At 40.5% G+C, this 14240-nt stretch overlaps 3 protein-coding genes and 1 long non-coding RNA gene across 5 annotated transcripts in view; 3 read left to right on the forward strand and 1 right to left on the reverse strand.

Annotated features, from left to right (window-relative positions):
- Positions 1-14240, forward strand: part of LOC146670722 (protein NLRC3-like) — a 261535-nt gene that overhangs the window by 94945 nt on the left and 152350 nt on the right. The window lies entirely within an intron of this gene.
- On the forward strand, positions 2984-4922 carry LOC146670724 (uncharacterized). The gene is made up of 2 exons (XM_085402764.1): positions 2984-3478; positions 4367-4922. The coding sequence occupies exons 1-2, from the start codon at positions 3219-3221 to the stop codon at positions 4635-4637; spliced, it is 531 nt and encodes a 176-aa protein (XP_085258890.1). The 5' UTR covers positions 2984-3218; the 3' UTR covers positions 4638-4922.
- LOC146670725 (uncharacterized) lies at positions 4977-6190 on the reverse strand. Its single transcript, XR_014911355.1, has 2 exons — positions 6076-6190; positions 4977-5241 (listed from the first exon to the last, which is right to left on the reverse strand). It is a non-coding gene; the product is annotated as an uncharacterized LOC146670725 (long non-coding RNA).
- On the forward strand, positions 8508-10750 carry LOC146670726 (uncharacterized). 2 transcript variants are annotated; one of them, XM_085405053.1, is made up of 4 exons: positions 8508-8626; positions 9548-9696; positions 10398-10562; positions 10640-10750. In XM_085405053.1, exons 2-4 carry the CDS (start codon positions 9640-9642, stop codon positions 10727-10729), a joined length of 312 nt encoding a protein of 103 aa, XP_085261179.1. In that variant the 5' UTR covers positions 8508-8626; positions 9548-9639; the 3' UTR covers positions 10730-10750. The 2 variants fall into 2 exon arrangements, with proteins under 2 accessions (XP_085261179.1, XP_085261180.1); XM_085405054.1 differs by lacking the exon at positions 8508-8626 and having other exon boundaries at positions 9268-9696.

Consider the following 14240-nt stretch of genomic DNA (forward strand, 5'->3'; position numbering starts at 1 on the left):
TAGTATTTACTGCTGTTTACACTTAGCTAGATTAATGCGATGGTGTTGTGTTTAGTATGTTGCTTTGTTTTTTTTTTCTGCTTGTTTTCTATTCTTCTCTCAACAGGTGATCCAGGAGATTTTTTATTTTTTTTCTCCCCCCCTTTCTCACTGTCCCTCTCCCCTTCTGTTTTTCCTTTCCTTCCTCTTTCTTTCTCCCTTTCCTATCCCTCACTCATGTCTGTCCCGTCTGTAACATCTGAAAATAAAATATAATAAATAATAAAAACAAAGATCGACCAAATGGACCAATACGGCAATGCCACGATGTTCCATTTGGCAAAGTAAATCCATTGGGTATCCTTGTTGGTCTTCAGACAACAATTCTGATGGCTAAAGAACCAAATGGGACAGGCAAAAAAAAAAAAAAAAAAAAGAAAAAAAAAAAAGAATAGGCAATTATTATTATTTTATTTCATTGCATTAGATGCTTGTGCCCAAATAGTAGGGGTGCAACGATATTCGTAGAAAGAAAAAAAAAAGAAAAAAGAAAAAAAAAAGTATAGCAAGATCACTCCTGACACCAGTTGTATGAATGCATGTGGTATCTTATCACGAGTGGGCCTCAGGTTTTATTGCACCTCACAGAGGGTGCATTGTAGACCTGAAGGTCTCCAGACGTCCTGCTCTTGGGGAAGGTGATGGGTGGTTGTAACTTTTCTTAGAGTGGGAGAGGGGCGAGGATGAGCTGGACTGGAGTTATAGAGCTATATGATGTGCTGTGGAATGTTCTTTGTTCTGGGAAGATATAAAATGGTTCAGGGTGGTGTCCTTCCTCGGAAAAGTGCTTAGTGTTTCATCTGAATGCTTTCTCCACTGCAGTGTTTCTTTTTGTCCTTTTAATAAATCTCACTCAAAGACTCGCTCACCTGGTGGTTGCAGTTGTATTTAAGATTTTCCATTACACCTCCACATGTGTCCCCAAAAGATTTGTAGCTGTGATTGGGGTAGATTTGTAGTTAGAATTAGTATTGTTATTTTCTTATCATTGTAGGGTCTTTATCTTGCAATAGAAAGTGCTTTGAAATGACTATTGTTGTAATTGGGTGCTATATAAATAAAACTGAACTGAACAACACGAAGTTGCAATAACATTTTACTGTGGTGACAAGGAAGACAATATAAGAGAAAATATCTAGAAATGTACAGAAGATTTATTTATTCAAATAATTAAAAAGGCTTAATGATGAACTGGACTTTACGAATTTTTCATTTTTTCATTGTTCTATTATGTGTTTTACTCTATTGTTAAGTGTCTTTGGTTGTCTTGAAAGGTGCTTTTATTATTATAGAAGAAAATATAAAAAAATAATAAAAATAACTGAACTCGGACTTACGTAGCTCCTATTTCTCTTAGGGTGAGAAAAGCAGGGGAGAAGTGGTACCGGAGGAATCTGTTGGCATCATGTTCAATGATGGTTTGAATATCTGAGGAAAATAACATTTAAAAAAAAAAGTACATCACATATGTGGTATATGTATGTGTGAATCTTGCTCACACCTCTCCTCTATGAACAAAATGTGTTTCTTTGCTGTTGTTAAACATAGCTTTTGTTTACCACTAAATGTTCTCTCATTAACCTGTTAATGTTTTACATCAAACCATTAGTTGTAATGTAACACCCAATCAAACTGACTTTTAATAACGGGTACACTGTATATCTATTCATCTCTGAACATTGTTCTGTCAAGTTTTCTCTTAAGGGGGAACCGCTGTCATTGGCTTTTTTAAAGGAACAAAACACTATACTTTTATTGAACTGACGGTAGAACTACATATGGTGTGTATCACAAAATACTGTATCTTCCAGTATTTAGATGTTGGCTGTATGTACAAACTAATGCAGCCTCTATTGATTGCTGTTATACTAATGCTTTTGGAATTTTAGTTTTTTTCTGTACTAATTGAGTTTCTCTATAACTGCATGAAAAGACAGGAAATAAAAAAGTACCTGCTGGGCAATCCTTTTTAATATCCAGGATGACTGTTCCACTTCCCAGATCTCTGATTTTAAACCGAGAGAAGCTTATGTTGTAGATGTTGTCCTCTGGTGAGCACAGGTAATCTGCCACAGGAAAAGCCTTCAGCTAATCCAAAATGCTGCAGCAAGAGTCCTGACAAGGACTAGAAAGAGAGAGCATATTTCTTCTGTTTTGGCTTCCCTTCATTGGCTTCCTGTTAAGTCCAGAATTGAATTCAAAATCCTGCTCCTCACATACAAGGTCTTAAATAATCAGGCCCCATCTTATCTTAATGACCTTGTAGTACCATATCACCCTATTAGAGCACTTCGCTCTCGCTCTGCAGGCCTACTTGTTGTTCCTAGAGTATTTAAAAGTAGAATGGGAGGCAGAGCCTTCAGTTTTCAGTCCCCTCTTCTGTGGAACCAGCTTCCAGTTTGGATTCAGGAGACAGACACTATCTCTACTTTCAAGATTAGGCTTAAAACTTTCCTTTTTGCTAAAGCATATAGTTAGGGCTGGACCAGGTGACCCTGAATCCTCCCTTAGTTATGCTGCAATAGACGTAGGCTGCCGGGGGATTCCCATGATGCATTGAGTTTTTCCTTTCCAGTCACCTTTCTCACTCACTATGTGTTAACAGACCTCTCTGCATTGAATCATATCTGTTATTAACCTCTGTCTCTCTTCCACAGCATGTCTTTATCCTGTCTTCCTTCTCTCTGTCACGTGGCCGGGTGGCCGGTACTGAACAGGACTCAGGTGCAGAAACCCAGAGCGGAGACAGCAGATGATGCAACAATTTATTAGGTTTAAGTGCAAGAAAAAAACGTGGCAAAGACAAAAAAACAACGAGACGTGGCGTCTTGGTGCGGCGTGGCCTGGGGAACGTGGCTATGGCGAGGGAATGAGGCCTGAGATGCGGAACAGAGCTGAGTGGGGAACAGTCACACTGAAGGAAGAGGATATAGGAGTTACGGTGTGTTCACACCGAACGCGATGGACGCGAATAAAACGCCCCAAACGCCCCTAATTTGACGCGTGTACATTCGCGTCTCAACGCGTGTCCAAGAAAAATCCATCGCGCGTCAAAATATGATATTTTGACGCGCGTGAACCGGAAATGTGGGAGGAATGTGGGAGGGAGTTGTGCCAGACCTGGTTTTGCAAGATGGCAGCTATCGAGCTAGCGCTTGAAGAGAGAGTCTCCCTTCTCTATGTACTGTGGAGAGCAGAGCAGCAGCGTAAAAGACGTTCTCGCCATACCTGGGTCCATCAGGTCCTCCAGAGGCATGAGCAGTTTGGTGAGTTTCACCACTTGCTCCAGGAGCTGCGCCTGGATGACGGCCGATTCCAGCGCTATCACCGTCGGCCAGTTTGAGGACCTGCTTTCCCTCATCGGTCCCAGCATTGCCCGCCTAGACACCAACTACAGACGCTCAATCCCACCTGCAGAGCGCCTGTCCGTCTGCCTGAGGTTAGTAAAACTATTTAATACGGTAGTCCTTTATTGATATCTGTGCTAATATGCTAATCCATCCAGTTATACACTGCTAACATGGATGTGCTATGCTAACAGTGAATGCTGTCGGTGTTTACTGAAAGCAAACTGTGGTACAGAGACGACTCTTTATAATATTTCTAGTGATACTCAGAAGCTCTCATCAAGTCCCGATTTAATTCGATTTATGCTGTTATCAGTGTTTGAATGATAGCATGGCTGTGGTGTCACATCAATGTATGCGCTCGGTGTTTGCTGATATCAAACTGTAGCATTAGGACCACTGAGTTAACCTTTGTAGTGATACTCACTCCTTTTTATTTAGACCTGGTTTAATTCTGGGATAGTTGAATATTTGTATATAATCCCTGCAGCTGTCAGACTCTATAGCAGGGGTCACAGCCTTTATTAAAACAGAGTTAGATAAAACTGTGAACAGTTTGGTTCATCTCTAGTTACATGGTTCTATCTTGATAAGCTGTCTTATCACAGATTAATTTTTCAAAAATATTAATGATTTAAGCAAGGAAAGGGCTACATGTCAACACACAACTCTTTATTTCTATTAATGTCTCACTTCATTCCTACCTGATTGACATGTTTAGGAATTATGAGTGATTGGCTCACTGTAGTTGTGAAAGTTGCTACCAATCAAATTATGATATGTTAAAGTTAAAACAAAACACAACTGTTTTAGATATTATCTAATATACATTTTGTAATTATCCTTATAATTACAAAAGGTTTTATGTAAGATTCATGTTTTGTGATTTAAATCTGACATCACAAAAGTATTTTGGAATTTGAATAATGTATTTTGTAACTGCAGCACACATAATACTAATTTTGAACAATTTTGTCCAGGTTCCTTGTCACCGGGGACTCCTTCAGGACCATCGCGTTCAGTTTCAGAGTCGGTGTGTCCACGGTGAGCCAGATCACCCCCCAGGCAGCGACGTCCATCTGGGACTGTCTAGTGGACGACTTCATGGCTGTGCCTTCACCTGGAGACTGGCGCTCCATCACAGAGGGATTCCAGGAGCGCTGGAACTTTCCTCTGTGCTGTGCAGCTCTGGATGGGAAGCACATCCAGACAAAGGCACCCCATATATCATATAGGAGACACACACATTGATATACACTAAATATTCATTTCATTTCTTTTTTGTGGTGCCCAAATTGATGCACCTGCTTGATTTTGTTTAAACAATTATTGCACACTTTCTGTAAATCCAGTAAACTTCTTTTCACTTCTCAAATATCACTGTGTGTGTCTCCTGTATGATATTTAACTGACATTTTTTATTGTAACAACCAACGATTTATACAGGAAAATAATGTCTATTAACAAGGTTGCCCAAACTTCTGCATCCCACTGTATCAGTATATTTTGTCATTAGTATAATATGAAATAAAGTCTACATGTGTCAAGTCGTGTGCCAACATTTGCTGTGTAGTAGAACTGAGACATTAGTCATTATAAACATTTATTTAAAATAATATTAAAAGTCTCAAACAGAAAAACATTAAACATAAATATATAAAATATAAGAATTTACAGAGAGACAGGAATAAAAAGGACCAGCTGCTCTCCAGAGCAGGAACAAGGCTGAGGAGGAAATGCTCCATTGGAGACTGGTGTGGCCTCTTCAGGGACTCCAGGATGGCCAGCTCCACCGCCGATGGACCGTCCTGGGACCCGTCCCTCATCTGCCTCGGAGCCGTCCTCCTCTGTGGGCCTGTAAAACAGCACAAAACACAAAGAAATGAGAAGGCTGCTACTAGATTTTAATTTCAACATTGAAAAAAAAAAAAACAATAACAGGATATAATCAGATTGGTTGTAGATATTTAGTAAAGGTGATCACAAGGGAATCCCACCGACTAAAAAGGTATCAGTGCTTGCTGTACATATCTGTGGGTGCAGCAGCAGGAGCTCAGGGACTGGGGATGCTCTGCTGCAGAATCAATTGGTTCTATCAATACAGTATTAAATGTTAACAGGTTGGATATAATAATCGTAGAGTAGACAGTGGTCCCTCATTTATTGCAGGGGTTCTCAGAATAACTAGCCCCTGGTCACAGTTCTCACAATTGATTCTCAAAGTGCAAACCTTTGTAGATTGCAAAACGTAAAAGTATTATTATGCTGCGGTTTGTCTTCATCTGCCCGCCACTTTCGTGCGCCTTTTTCCCTCACGGTGCAGGTGTCTATTTCCGAATGAGGCTCATAGTTATGGGTGTTTTTGTGCTGTTTTTTCTATTGGACGCGATGGTTATCAAAACCAAACGTGATAAATTTGGCAAGCGCAGGAGATTTGTCAATCAGGCTGCAGAATGCAATGCTGTACTGTGCAATAAAAAATCAGCGAAAAAGCAAAGCAGTGACGGATGAACAGCGGGACCACTGTGTGCTGTTTATTAATAAACAATAAAATATATTCCTAAATGATAACATGCATAAAAGCAGAACGGTATTTGTACATCAGTGGGAAAATAGCGGTGGCTTGCTAGCTTTTGTGCGGCTTCCCCGGGTCAGTGAAAACTTTCAAAAGAGAAATGAATGAACTTACCAGGTTGCCCGATCTCTTCACATATCTTCTTCCAAGCTCGGTCCTTTTTATTCCTGTCTCGGTACTGAAAGCAGCTGGTGTTGTACAGCTCCGAGTTGTTTGCTACCGCATTGATTAGCCTTCCCCTCCATTGAAGTATGAAAGGCTTTGGCTGGATCTGCCCCTTTGACCTAGGTAACAGCCACGTCACCAGGCTCCTGATTGGTTGTCGCGGCGCGATTTGACACTGGAGTTCAGATTTTTCCAACTCGAGCGGTAGACGCGAAACGCGCGTATGCACAAAGTGCAACACAAAAACTCACGCGCGTGGTTTTATTCGCGCGTTAAACGCGCCAGACGCGCTACACTGACGCGCGTTTCACGCGTTTTGGCGTTTTCGCGACGCAAATCTGCTTCCGAATTTTCGCGGGACCCGCAATCGCGCGTCATCGCGCCTTTCCATTGACTTTACATGTAAACCTGACGCTCTATTCGCGTCCATCGCGTTCGGTGTGAACACACCGTTAGGTAGGTAGTGAAGGCAGCTCTGCAGTGGCCAGTTGTAAGAGCAGCAATTCTTACTTGCAGTTAGGGACCTGGAGTGTTGAGAGGGGGGTGATGAAGATCCAGGGGAGGCTGAGCGGCGTGGAAAAGCTGGCCTGAGATCCGGGGCTTCAGATGGAGTGTGATGGCAGGAGGCCAGGCAGGTGAGGCACAGAGAGATTTCCAGAATGATTACTAGGTATCCTGAGTCCAGAGGTGGAGTGTGAGCCAAGGTGGATACAGCAACTGTAGCACAAGAGAGTCGTGTTAACAGGATGAATCACAGCAAGAACTTAACGTATACGGCCTGTTACCAACATGTGTTGATGACGAACTGGCAGTGAATGAACATCAACGTGTGGTTTAAATCCCTCTGGCTTGATTGCCTGCAATAGGCTCCAGGTGTGCGGGAGCTGGAGTTGGCCCTGCCCAGGGGTGGATCCCAGGTCAGTTCAGGAGCCTTATGGAAATTCCAGCCACCCACCGCAGACCATGACACTCTCACCCCAACCGGTCGCAGCAGATGGCCCCGCCCCTCCCTGAGCCTGGTTCTGCCGGAGGTTTCTTCCTGTTAAAAGGGAGTTTTTCCTTCCCACTGTCGCCAAAGTGCTGCTCATAGGGGGTCATATGATTGTTGGGTTTTTCTCTGTATCTATGAAGGCGACTTTTGTTGCGATTTGGCGCTATATAAATAAAATTGAATTCAATTGAATCCAACAAGAGTAAAATAAACATTTGTGATGATCTTTTATATTGTGAATACGGGCCCTCCTGATGGGGATGGCGTTTTTCTCTTTCTGATGGGACATATTACAGTGTTACAACCGGCTCATAGGCCACAACGAAGAAAGGAGTCACGCTACCAACTGGATGGGAATTACAAAAGATTTATTTAGCTTAATAATAATGTGTGTATAGGATTGTATGACTAGTGCAAAGCTGGTTTGGATGAGCTGGCAAATGTATGATAAAATGATAACCCAAAATAGTATTTTTTTAATGGCAATGCTGAGGCACGAAGGTGGCTCGAACACCACACTGTTACGCCCCACTTAAGAACGAAGTGTCGACTGGAGTGAGGGGTAACACAAAGTGAAAGGGAACACATGAACTACTGGAGAAATAGATGTCAGTATACAAGATTTATTGCCTAAAACTACACTCAGAAAAATTATGGTTCTTAAATGGTTCTTCAGATGTCTTCATGGTTCTTTAAAGAACCATCATACGTCAAAGAACCTTTTTATTTTGTGGATGGTTCTTCAGCTATTACAAATGGTTCTTTAAAGAACAAAAGGTTCTTTATCAAATCTAAGTTTGATGGTGTAAATGGCATAAATATTTATTCACTATAATGAGGCTGTGAATTATACTGTGTGTTTTCTTTGTGTGCATGTGTGTGCGAAGGGGAAGGGCGGGATACCTGGCAATTACCCTTTAAGAGAAGATGGTAGGAAACTGAATATTCAAATAAAAGTTAGAAATAATTGCAAACAATAGACACAATACACACATTCAAATACTGTACTTTAGTTTTAAATTTTAATAAAGCATTACTATTTTCTACTCCAAGGCATTACTTTTGAGATTATTATATATTTTTGAAAATATAGCATAATGATAATAATAAACTTTACAAACCACCCAGCAGTATGTAAAGTCAAATTATAAAATACAAGTAAATAACAACTGCAGAACAGAATGTCAGTGTAATGGACACAGACTTCGTTTTGACAAAGCACACTGCTTAGGTAAATGATCTGAGTAGTTGTTCATCACTGATCAATTTGTTAATATGTGTTTCGAGCCAAATACATGACAGGGAGAGAGAGAGAACACGTCATACTATAACCTCCCGGGAGCGGACGGAGGGGGTCAGTCGTTGGGATGCGCATGCGCAGACAGAGTGTGCGAGCGGCGGGCCTTGACCTTCGGGAAAAAAAACTCACGGACGGTGACAGCGAAACGGATAACAGTCTTCAGTACCTGCTGGACTTTGAAGCTGTGGATTCTGGGACTGTTAGAAAAGGTAAAACATTTTCATTAAAACCTTATTACTGTTTTGTTTTTGTTACTCGTCATTGTAGCTTGCTGTTAATGTTGTGCTAACAGTAGCGATTAGCTAGATACGTTAGCCGTTGAGGTCAGCGCAATTTAGTATCCAACTGTTTTCCTAACAAAACCACTGTTATAATTAAGTGAAGCTGCTCCCAGCTAATTTGAACCTTTGGCTTCTAAAATATGTGGTTCAATTGCGTGCTGCGTACATAACCTAATGTCAGCTAGACCGAAATTAAAATTTAATATATTGTTAAAGTCACTAAAATGGCGCCTGAAGCCTGTTATGACGTGAGCTCTGTGTCTGCTCTAGAAACTCTGAAATTCTGTAGATCTGAGCCGTACATTAAATACTCACATGAACCTGTACTTTGAATTCTGTATGAGCTGTATAAAATACAGCTATGCATAAGAGTTTTGAATGAATAATTAGATTAGATAACTCTTTATTGTCTAATCGAATTATATAGAAATGAATAGAAATGTGACATGAGAAGGTGCGTCTTTGGCTGTTCCTGCATAACTTAGTTTCGGACTAGTTGACAAGTTATGCTCCAGTCATTTGATGTTTCCAAGGTAGATGTTCTTTTGTAATATAGTTAATTTTTTTGTATATTTCATTTATCCACCATCATACATCATACATACAAGCTAAGAAGAGGTCGTTATACTAACAAGAGGTATCAACGCTGGGCCAAAGTTCAGCACATGGTTAAAGTTTGTAATCCAGCCAGGGAGTAAATATCACTCAGCAGCCAGAGCTGAAGCAGGTAGCATCAACACATAAATCTACTCTACCCGGCTTAAATCACAAGAGCACCTCTGACCAAAAAGCTGTAGATTTTTCTTGTTTGCACAAATTAATCCAGATTCACATTAATTGTGTTCACAGCTCCAACAAAATGAGGAAGAGGAGGGGGAGAAACACAATTAGGTTGAATTACAATTGGATGGAAGGCGAGGACAAGGAGAAGGAAGCTTAGGATGAGGAGGAAGAAAAGCAGCAGGAGCATCTTTAGGGATCCCTATGATGTCATTGAGGTTGGTTTCATTAATATGGTCCTCTCACAAAGAACGATGACTTGTTTTAGTTCACCTACTTCCTGTATTAAATAGTGATGTGCAAAATGTTGTGAAAAACCATGGAGCAGGTACGTATAGTGCATCTGCAGGTAAATGAACATCAAATCTCTAAGACAGACTGAAATCTGTATATTTATCACCCTTATGATAAAACCCATGTCAGCCATTGGTTTATGGACTTTGTATTTTGAAGCCTCAACATTTGCTTTCTTGCTGTTGCTATGTTGGGACCATATTAGGATGAGGGATCAGAATCTGGAGTCATGCACACTATTGTTTCATTTAGTGTGTATCCATAAGATTCGTACAGCAGATCCAAGTTGTGCCTTGAAAACAGGAAAGTCGTCTGCATAGAGGAGAACTGTAATAGCAGGCTTGTAAAAAGTGAGGCTTTGTGCTCTCGTTTTACTTCTGTCACCCTGTTTTGATGCAGATTTCACTTGAAATCAGGCAAGAACTGGACTTATTTTTTTATGTGTTCTTGTGAATTGATTGTGTATCGCATATGTTTGATTTGACTTTCTGCAAGACAACAGTTGTCCGCTGGCCAAAAAAGTTTTCCAAATACCTCCACGTGATCTAGCCTGGATTTAGAAAAGAATAGCAAAAAAAAAATCTGCACCTCCTGCTTCAGATGCAATTTGTGTTTCTGTGTTCAGAGGCAGCGGCGAGAGTGGAGACCTCGGCTCATCCAGCTGGAGAGCCTGACCAGGAGGAGTCGAACATTAACTGAGCTCTTCCAGGGCACCCTGCAGACTCGGCTGTTGGCATCGGCGAGGGATGACGTGAACGCCAAACTGGAGTCCATCACAGGTCAACTGCAGGTATGCGAGTCAGACCTTCTGAGGAGGGTTTCACTTTTCTCTTCTTTATAATTGACTCTTTTCTCGATCTCTTTCAGCTCCTTGTCTCAGAGTGGGAGGGATTTGAAGCACAAAGGGAGGAACTTGTCATTTGGTTGGCTGATATGGATGTGAGGTTGACCAGCTGACAGGAAACACCAGTGAAAAACTGAAACTGCAGGTGTGGGCTTGTTTTGATATGACATATACAGGGAGTGCAGAATTATTAGGCAAGTTGTATTTTTGAGGAATAATTTTATTATTGAACAACAACCATGTTCTCAATGAACCCAAAAAACTCATTAATGTCAAAGCTGAATGTTTTTGGAAGTAGTTTTTAGTTTGATTTTAGTTTTAGCTATTTTAGGGGGATATCTGTGTGTGCAGGTGACTATTACTGTGCATAATTATTAGGCAACTTAACAAAAAACAAATATACACCCATTTCAATTATTTATTTTTACCAGTGAAACCAATATAACATCTCCACATTCACAAATATACGTTTCTGACATTCAAAAACAAAACAAAAACAAATCAGCGACCAATATAGCCACCTTTCTTTGCAAGGACACTCAAAAGCCTGCCATCCATGGATTCTGTCAGTGTTTTGATCTGTTCACCATCAACATTGCGTGCAGCAGCAACCAGAGCCTCCCAGACACTGTTCAGAGAGGTGTACTGTACTGTACTGTGTTGTAAATCTCACATTTGATGATGGACCACAGGTTCTCAATGGGGTTCAGATCAGGTGAAAAAGGTGGCCATGTCATTAGTTTTTCTTCTTTTATACCCTTTCTTGCCAGCCACGCTGTGGAGTACTTGGACGCGTGTGATGGAGCATTGTCCTGCATGAAAATCATGTTTTTCTTGAAGGATGCAGACTTCTTCCTGTACCACTGCTTGAAGAAGGTGTCTTCCAGAAACTGGCAGTAGGACTGGGAGTTGAGCTTGACTCCATCCTCAACCCGAAAAGGCCCCACAAGCTCATCTTTGATGATACCAGCCCAAACCAGTACTCCACCTCCACCTTGCTGGCGTCTGAGTGGGACTGGAGCTCTCTGCCCTTTACCAATCCAGCCACGGGCCCATCCATCTGGCCCATCAAGACTCACTCTCATTTCATCAGTCCATAAAACCTTAGAAAAATCAGTCTTGAGATATTTCTTGGCCCAGTCTTGACGTTTCAGCTTGTGTGTCTTGTTCAGTGGTGGTCGTCTTTCAGCCTTTCTTACCTTGGCCATGTCTCTGAGTATTGCACACCTTGTGCTTTTGGGCACTCCAGTGATGTTGCAGCTCTGAAATATGGCCAAACTGGTGGCAAGTGGCATCTTGGCAGCTGCACGCTTGACTTTTCTCAGTTCATGGGCAGTTATTTTGCGCCTTGGTTTTTCCACACGCTTCTTGCGACCCTGTTGACTATTTTGAATGAAACGCTTGATTGTTCGATGATCACGCTTCAGAAGCTTTGCAATTTTGAGACTGCTGCATCCCTCTGCAAGATATCTCACTATTTTTGACTTTTCTGAGCCTGTCAAGTCCTTCTTTTGACCCATTTTGCCAAAGGAAAGGATGTTGCCTAATAATTATGCACACCTGATATAGGGTGTTGATGTCATTAGACCACACCCCTTCTCATTACAGAGATGCACATCACCTAATATGCTTAATTGGTAGTAGGCTTTCGAGCCTATTAGGGCTGCCACAAATGATTATTTTGATAGTCGACTAATCACCGATTATTTTTGCGATTAGTCGACTAATCAGATCATCATCCATTGGACGTACAGCGTACAGCTTATTGCACCAGCAGCATCTGGTCTTATATAACTATCTTTAGCTTACAGCTTGAAGTGTTTGTGCTAACTAAAAATAAAGACAAGATGGTAGTTTATTAATTTTTAATGAAATTTGCAGATTGTTTCGGTGAAGTTTAATAAACTCCTTGCTTTCTAAAATATAACAGGACACCGGAGTATATTCTCCAGCGTCTCACACTTCTGATAATCAGCTGTCTGCTTGACAGTTTTAGCTGTGCAAAAACTATAACTTTAATCTCAGCCAAACAGATTTACTCAGGAACAAATAAAATACTAAAGAAAGCCAAACAATAACATTTTTAAGTTATCTAAGTGACTCATATATATGTTTAACCTGACTAGCGAAAGACGGCGGTGGGTTTGAAAACGATTTGCCGGGAGTCCGGTGTTCTCACGGCTCTAGTTAGCCTTGCCCCCGCCTAGCTAACGAGCTAGTGGGTAACAGACGTCTCCGAAAACGTCGGAGCGCTTTTGAAAATATGTGGTGTCTTGATAAACTGAGCAGATATTTGAGGTTTACACAGCTACATTCTCGCCTGAAAATATGTTAAACGTTTATTTTGTGACCCAGAAAGAATAATAAGAGTAAAGTTAAAACTAACTAGCTGCCGCCATTGTTGACAACTATGCTGGGCTGCGCTATGAATTCTGGGACACAGCTTCTTCTTCTTCGGGGTTTAACGGCAGCTGGCATCCTTGTACATGCAGTGCTGCCATCTTCTGTTTCAGTCCGTTATTACACTCTTAAATCCTTCTACTCATTCCTGCGTCCTTTGTGATCTTACAAAGCTTCAAACGATGCGTCGACTATTAAATTAGTCGTCGACGATTTTAATAGTCGACATAATCGTGACTAGTCGACTAATCGTGGCAGCCCTAGAGCCTATACAGCTTGGAGTAAGACAACATGCATGAAGAGGATGATGTGGACAAAATACTCATTTGCCTAATAATTCTGCACTCCCTGTATTTGATATGAAACATACGTCAGAGACATTATCCTAAACTGGACTAACAAAAGACCATGAGTACAACATGAAACGTACATTACATAGCGTAATGCTAAAGTTCATTGATCATTTTAATCATAAACTTGTTGTTGAAATATTTTTACTGAACATGCAAACATCTGCTGATGAAAATGTGTTGATTTATTGGTCTGTTATGAAGCTATTGCTATTTCTAATGTGTTTTATCACTTTCTGATGTTTTATTAATTAAACAATAAATGTATTGTTGTGTTATCTGTAGCTATAGTATTTATATATATTTATTTATAGTATAGCAAATATATTTAATTATTACTGTTTAAAACACTAATATGTGACATGTATTAGTAGTGATGTTGTGCTGAGGGTTAAAATGCCTTTTTGTCTTTTGGTAACTACAAAATGACAATAAACCATTAATATATGTCTATGCTGTGCTCGTATTTATTTTTACCCTACTCAAATTCAATTTATGATGCATTTTATTTTGAAAGATTTAAAATGGTTTTTTAAAGAACCACTCAAAAAAGGTTCTTTAAAATGGTTCTTTTAAAGAACCATTTGAAGGACCTTTTTAAAAATGGTTCTTTAAAGAACGATTTTTAAAAAGGTTCATTGAAAAACCATTAAAGGTGCCCCAAAGAACCATTTCTTGATGGTTCTTTGGGGCACCTTTAAAGGTTCTTCAATGAACCACTGAAAGAAATGGTTCTTCAAAGAACCATTGTTTGAAAGGTTCTTTGTGGCACCAAAAAAGGTTCTTCTATGGCATCAGTCTAAAGAACCACTTTTGGTTCCAGTTGGCACCTTTATTTTTCTGAGTGTACTACAGTACGAAAACACAGGGAAGC

This window comes from Rhamphochromis longiceps, linkage group LG4, assembly GCF_057381845.1.
Source record: "Rhamphochromis longiceps isolate RC_006_pf linkage group LG4, R_longiceps_female_GT1.1, whole genome shotgun sequence".
Classification (NCBI taxonomy): Eukaryota; Metazoa; Chordata; class Actinopteri; order Cichliformes; family Cichlidae; genus Rhamphochromis; species Rhamphochromis longiceps.

Bases quoted from the DNA above. Each gene is read 5' to 3' on its own strand.
- LOC146670724 (XM_085402764.1), top strand. From the start codon at position 3,219: ATGTACTGTGGAGAGCAGAGCAGCAGCGTAAAAGACGTTCTCGCCATA. The intron at 3,479-4,366 runs GTTAGTAAAACT...AATTTTGTCCAG, and splicing joins CGCCTGTCCGTCTGCCTGAG to GTTCCTTGTCACCGGGGACT.
- LOC146670726 (XM_085405053.1), top strand. From the start codon at position 9,640: ATGAGGAGGAAGAAAAGCAGCAGGAGCATCTTTAGGGATCCCTATGAT. The intron at 9,697-10,397 runs GTTGGTTTCATT...TTCTGTGTTCAG, and splicing joins ATCCCTATGATGTCATTGAG to AGGCAGCGGCGAGAGTGGAG. The intron at 10,563-10,639 runs GTATGCGAGTCA...GATCTCTTTCAG, and splicing joins CCATCACAGGTCAACTGCAG to CTCCTTGTCTCAGAGTGGGA.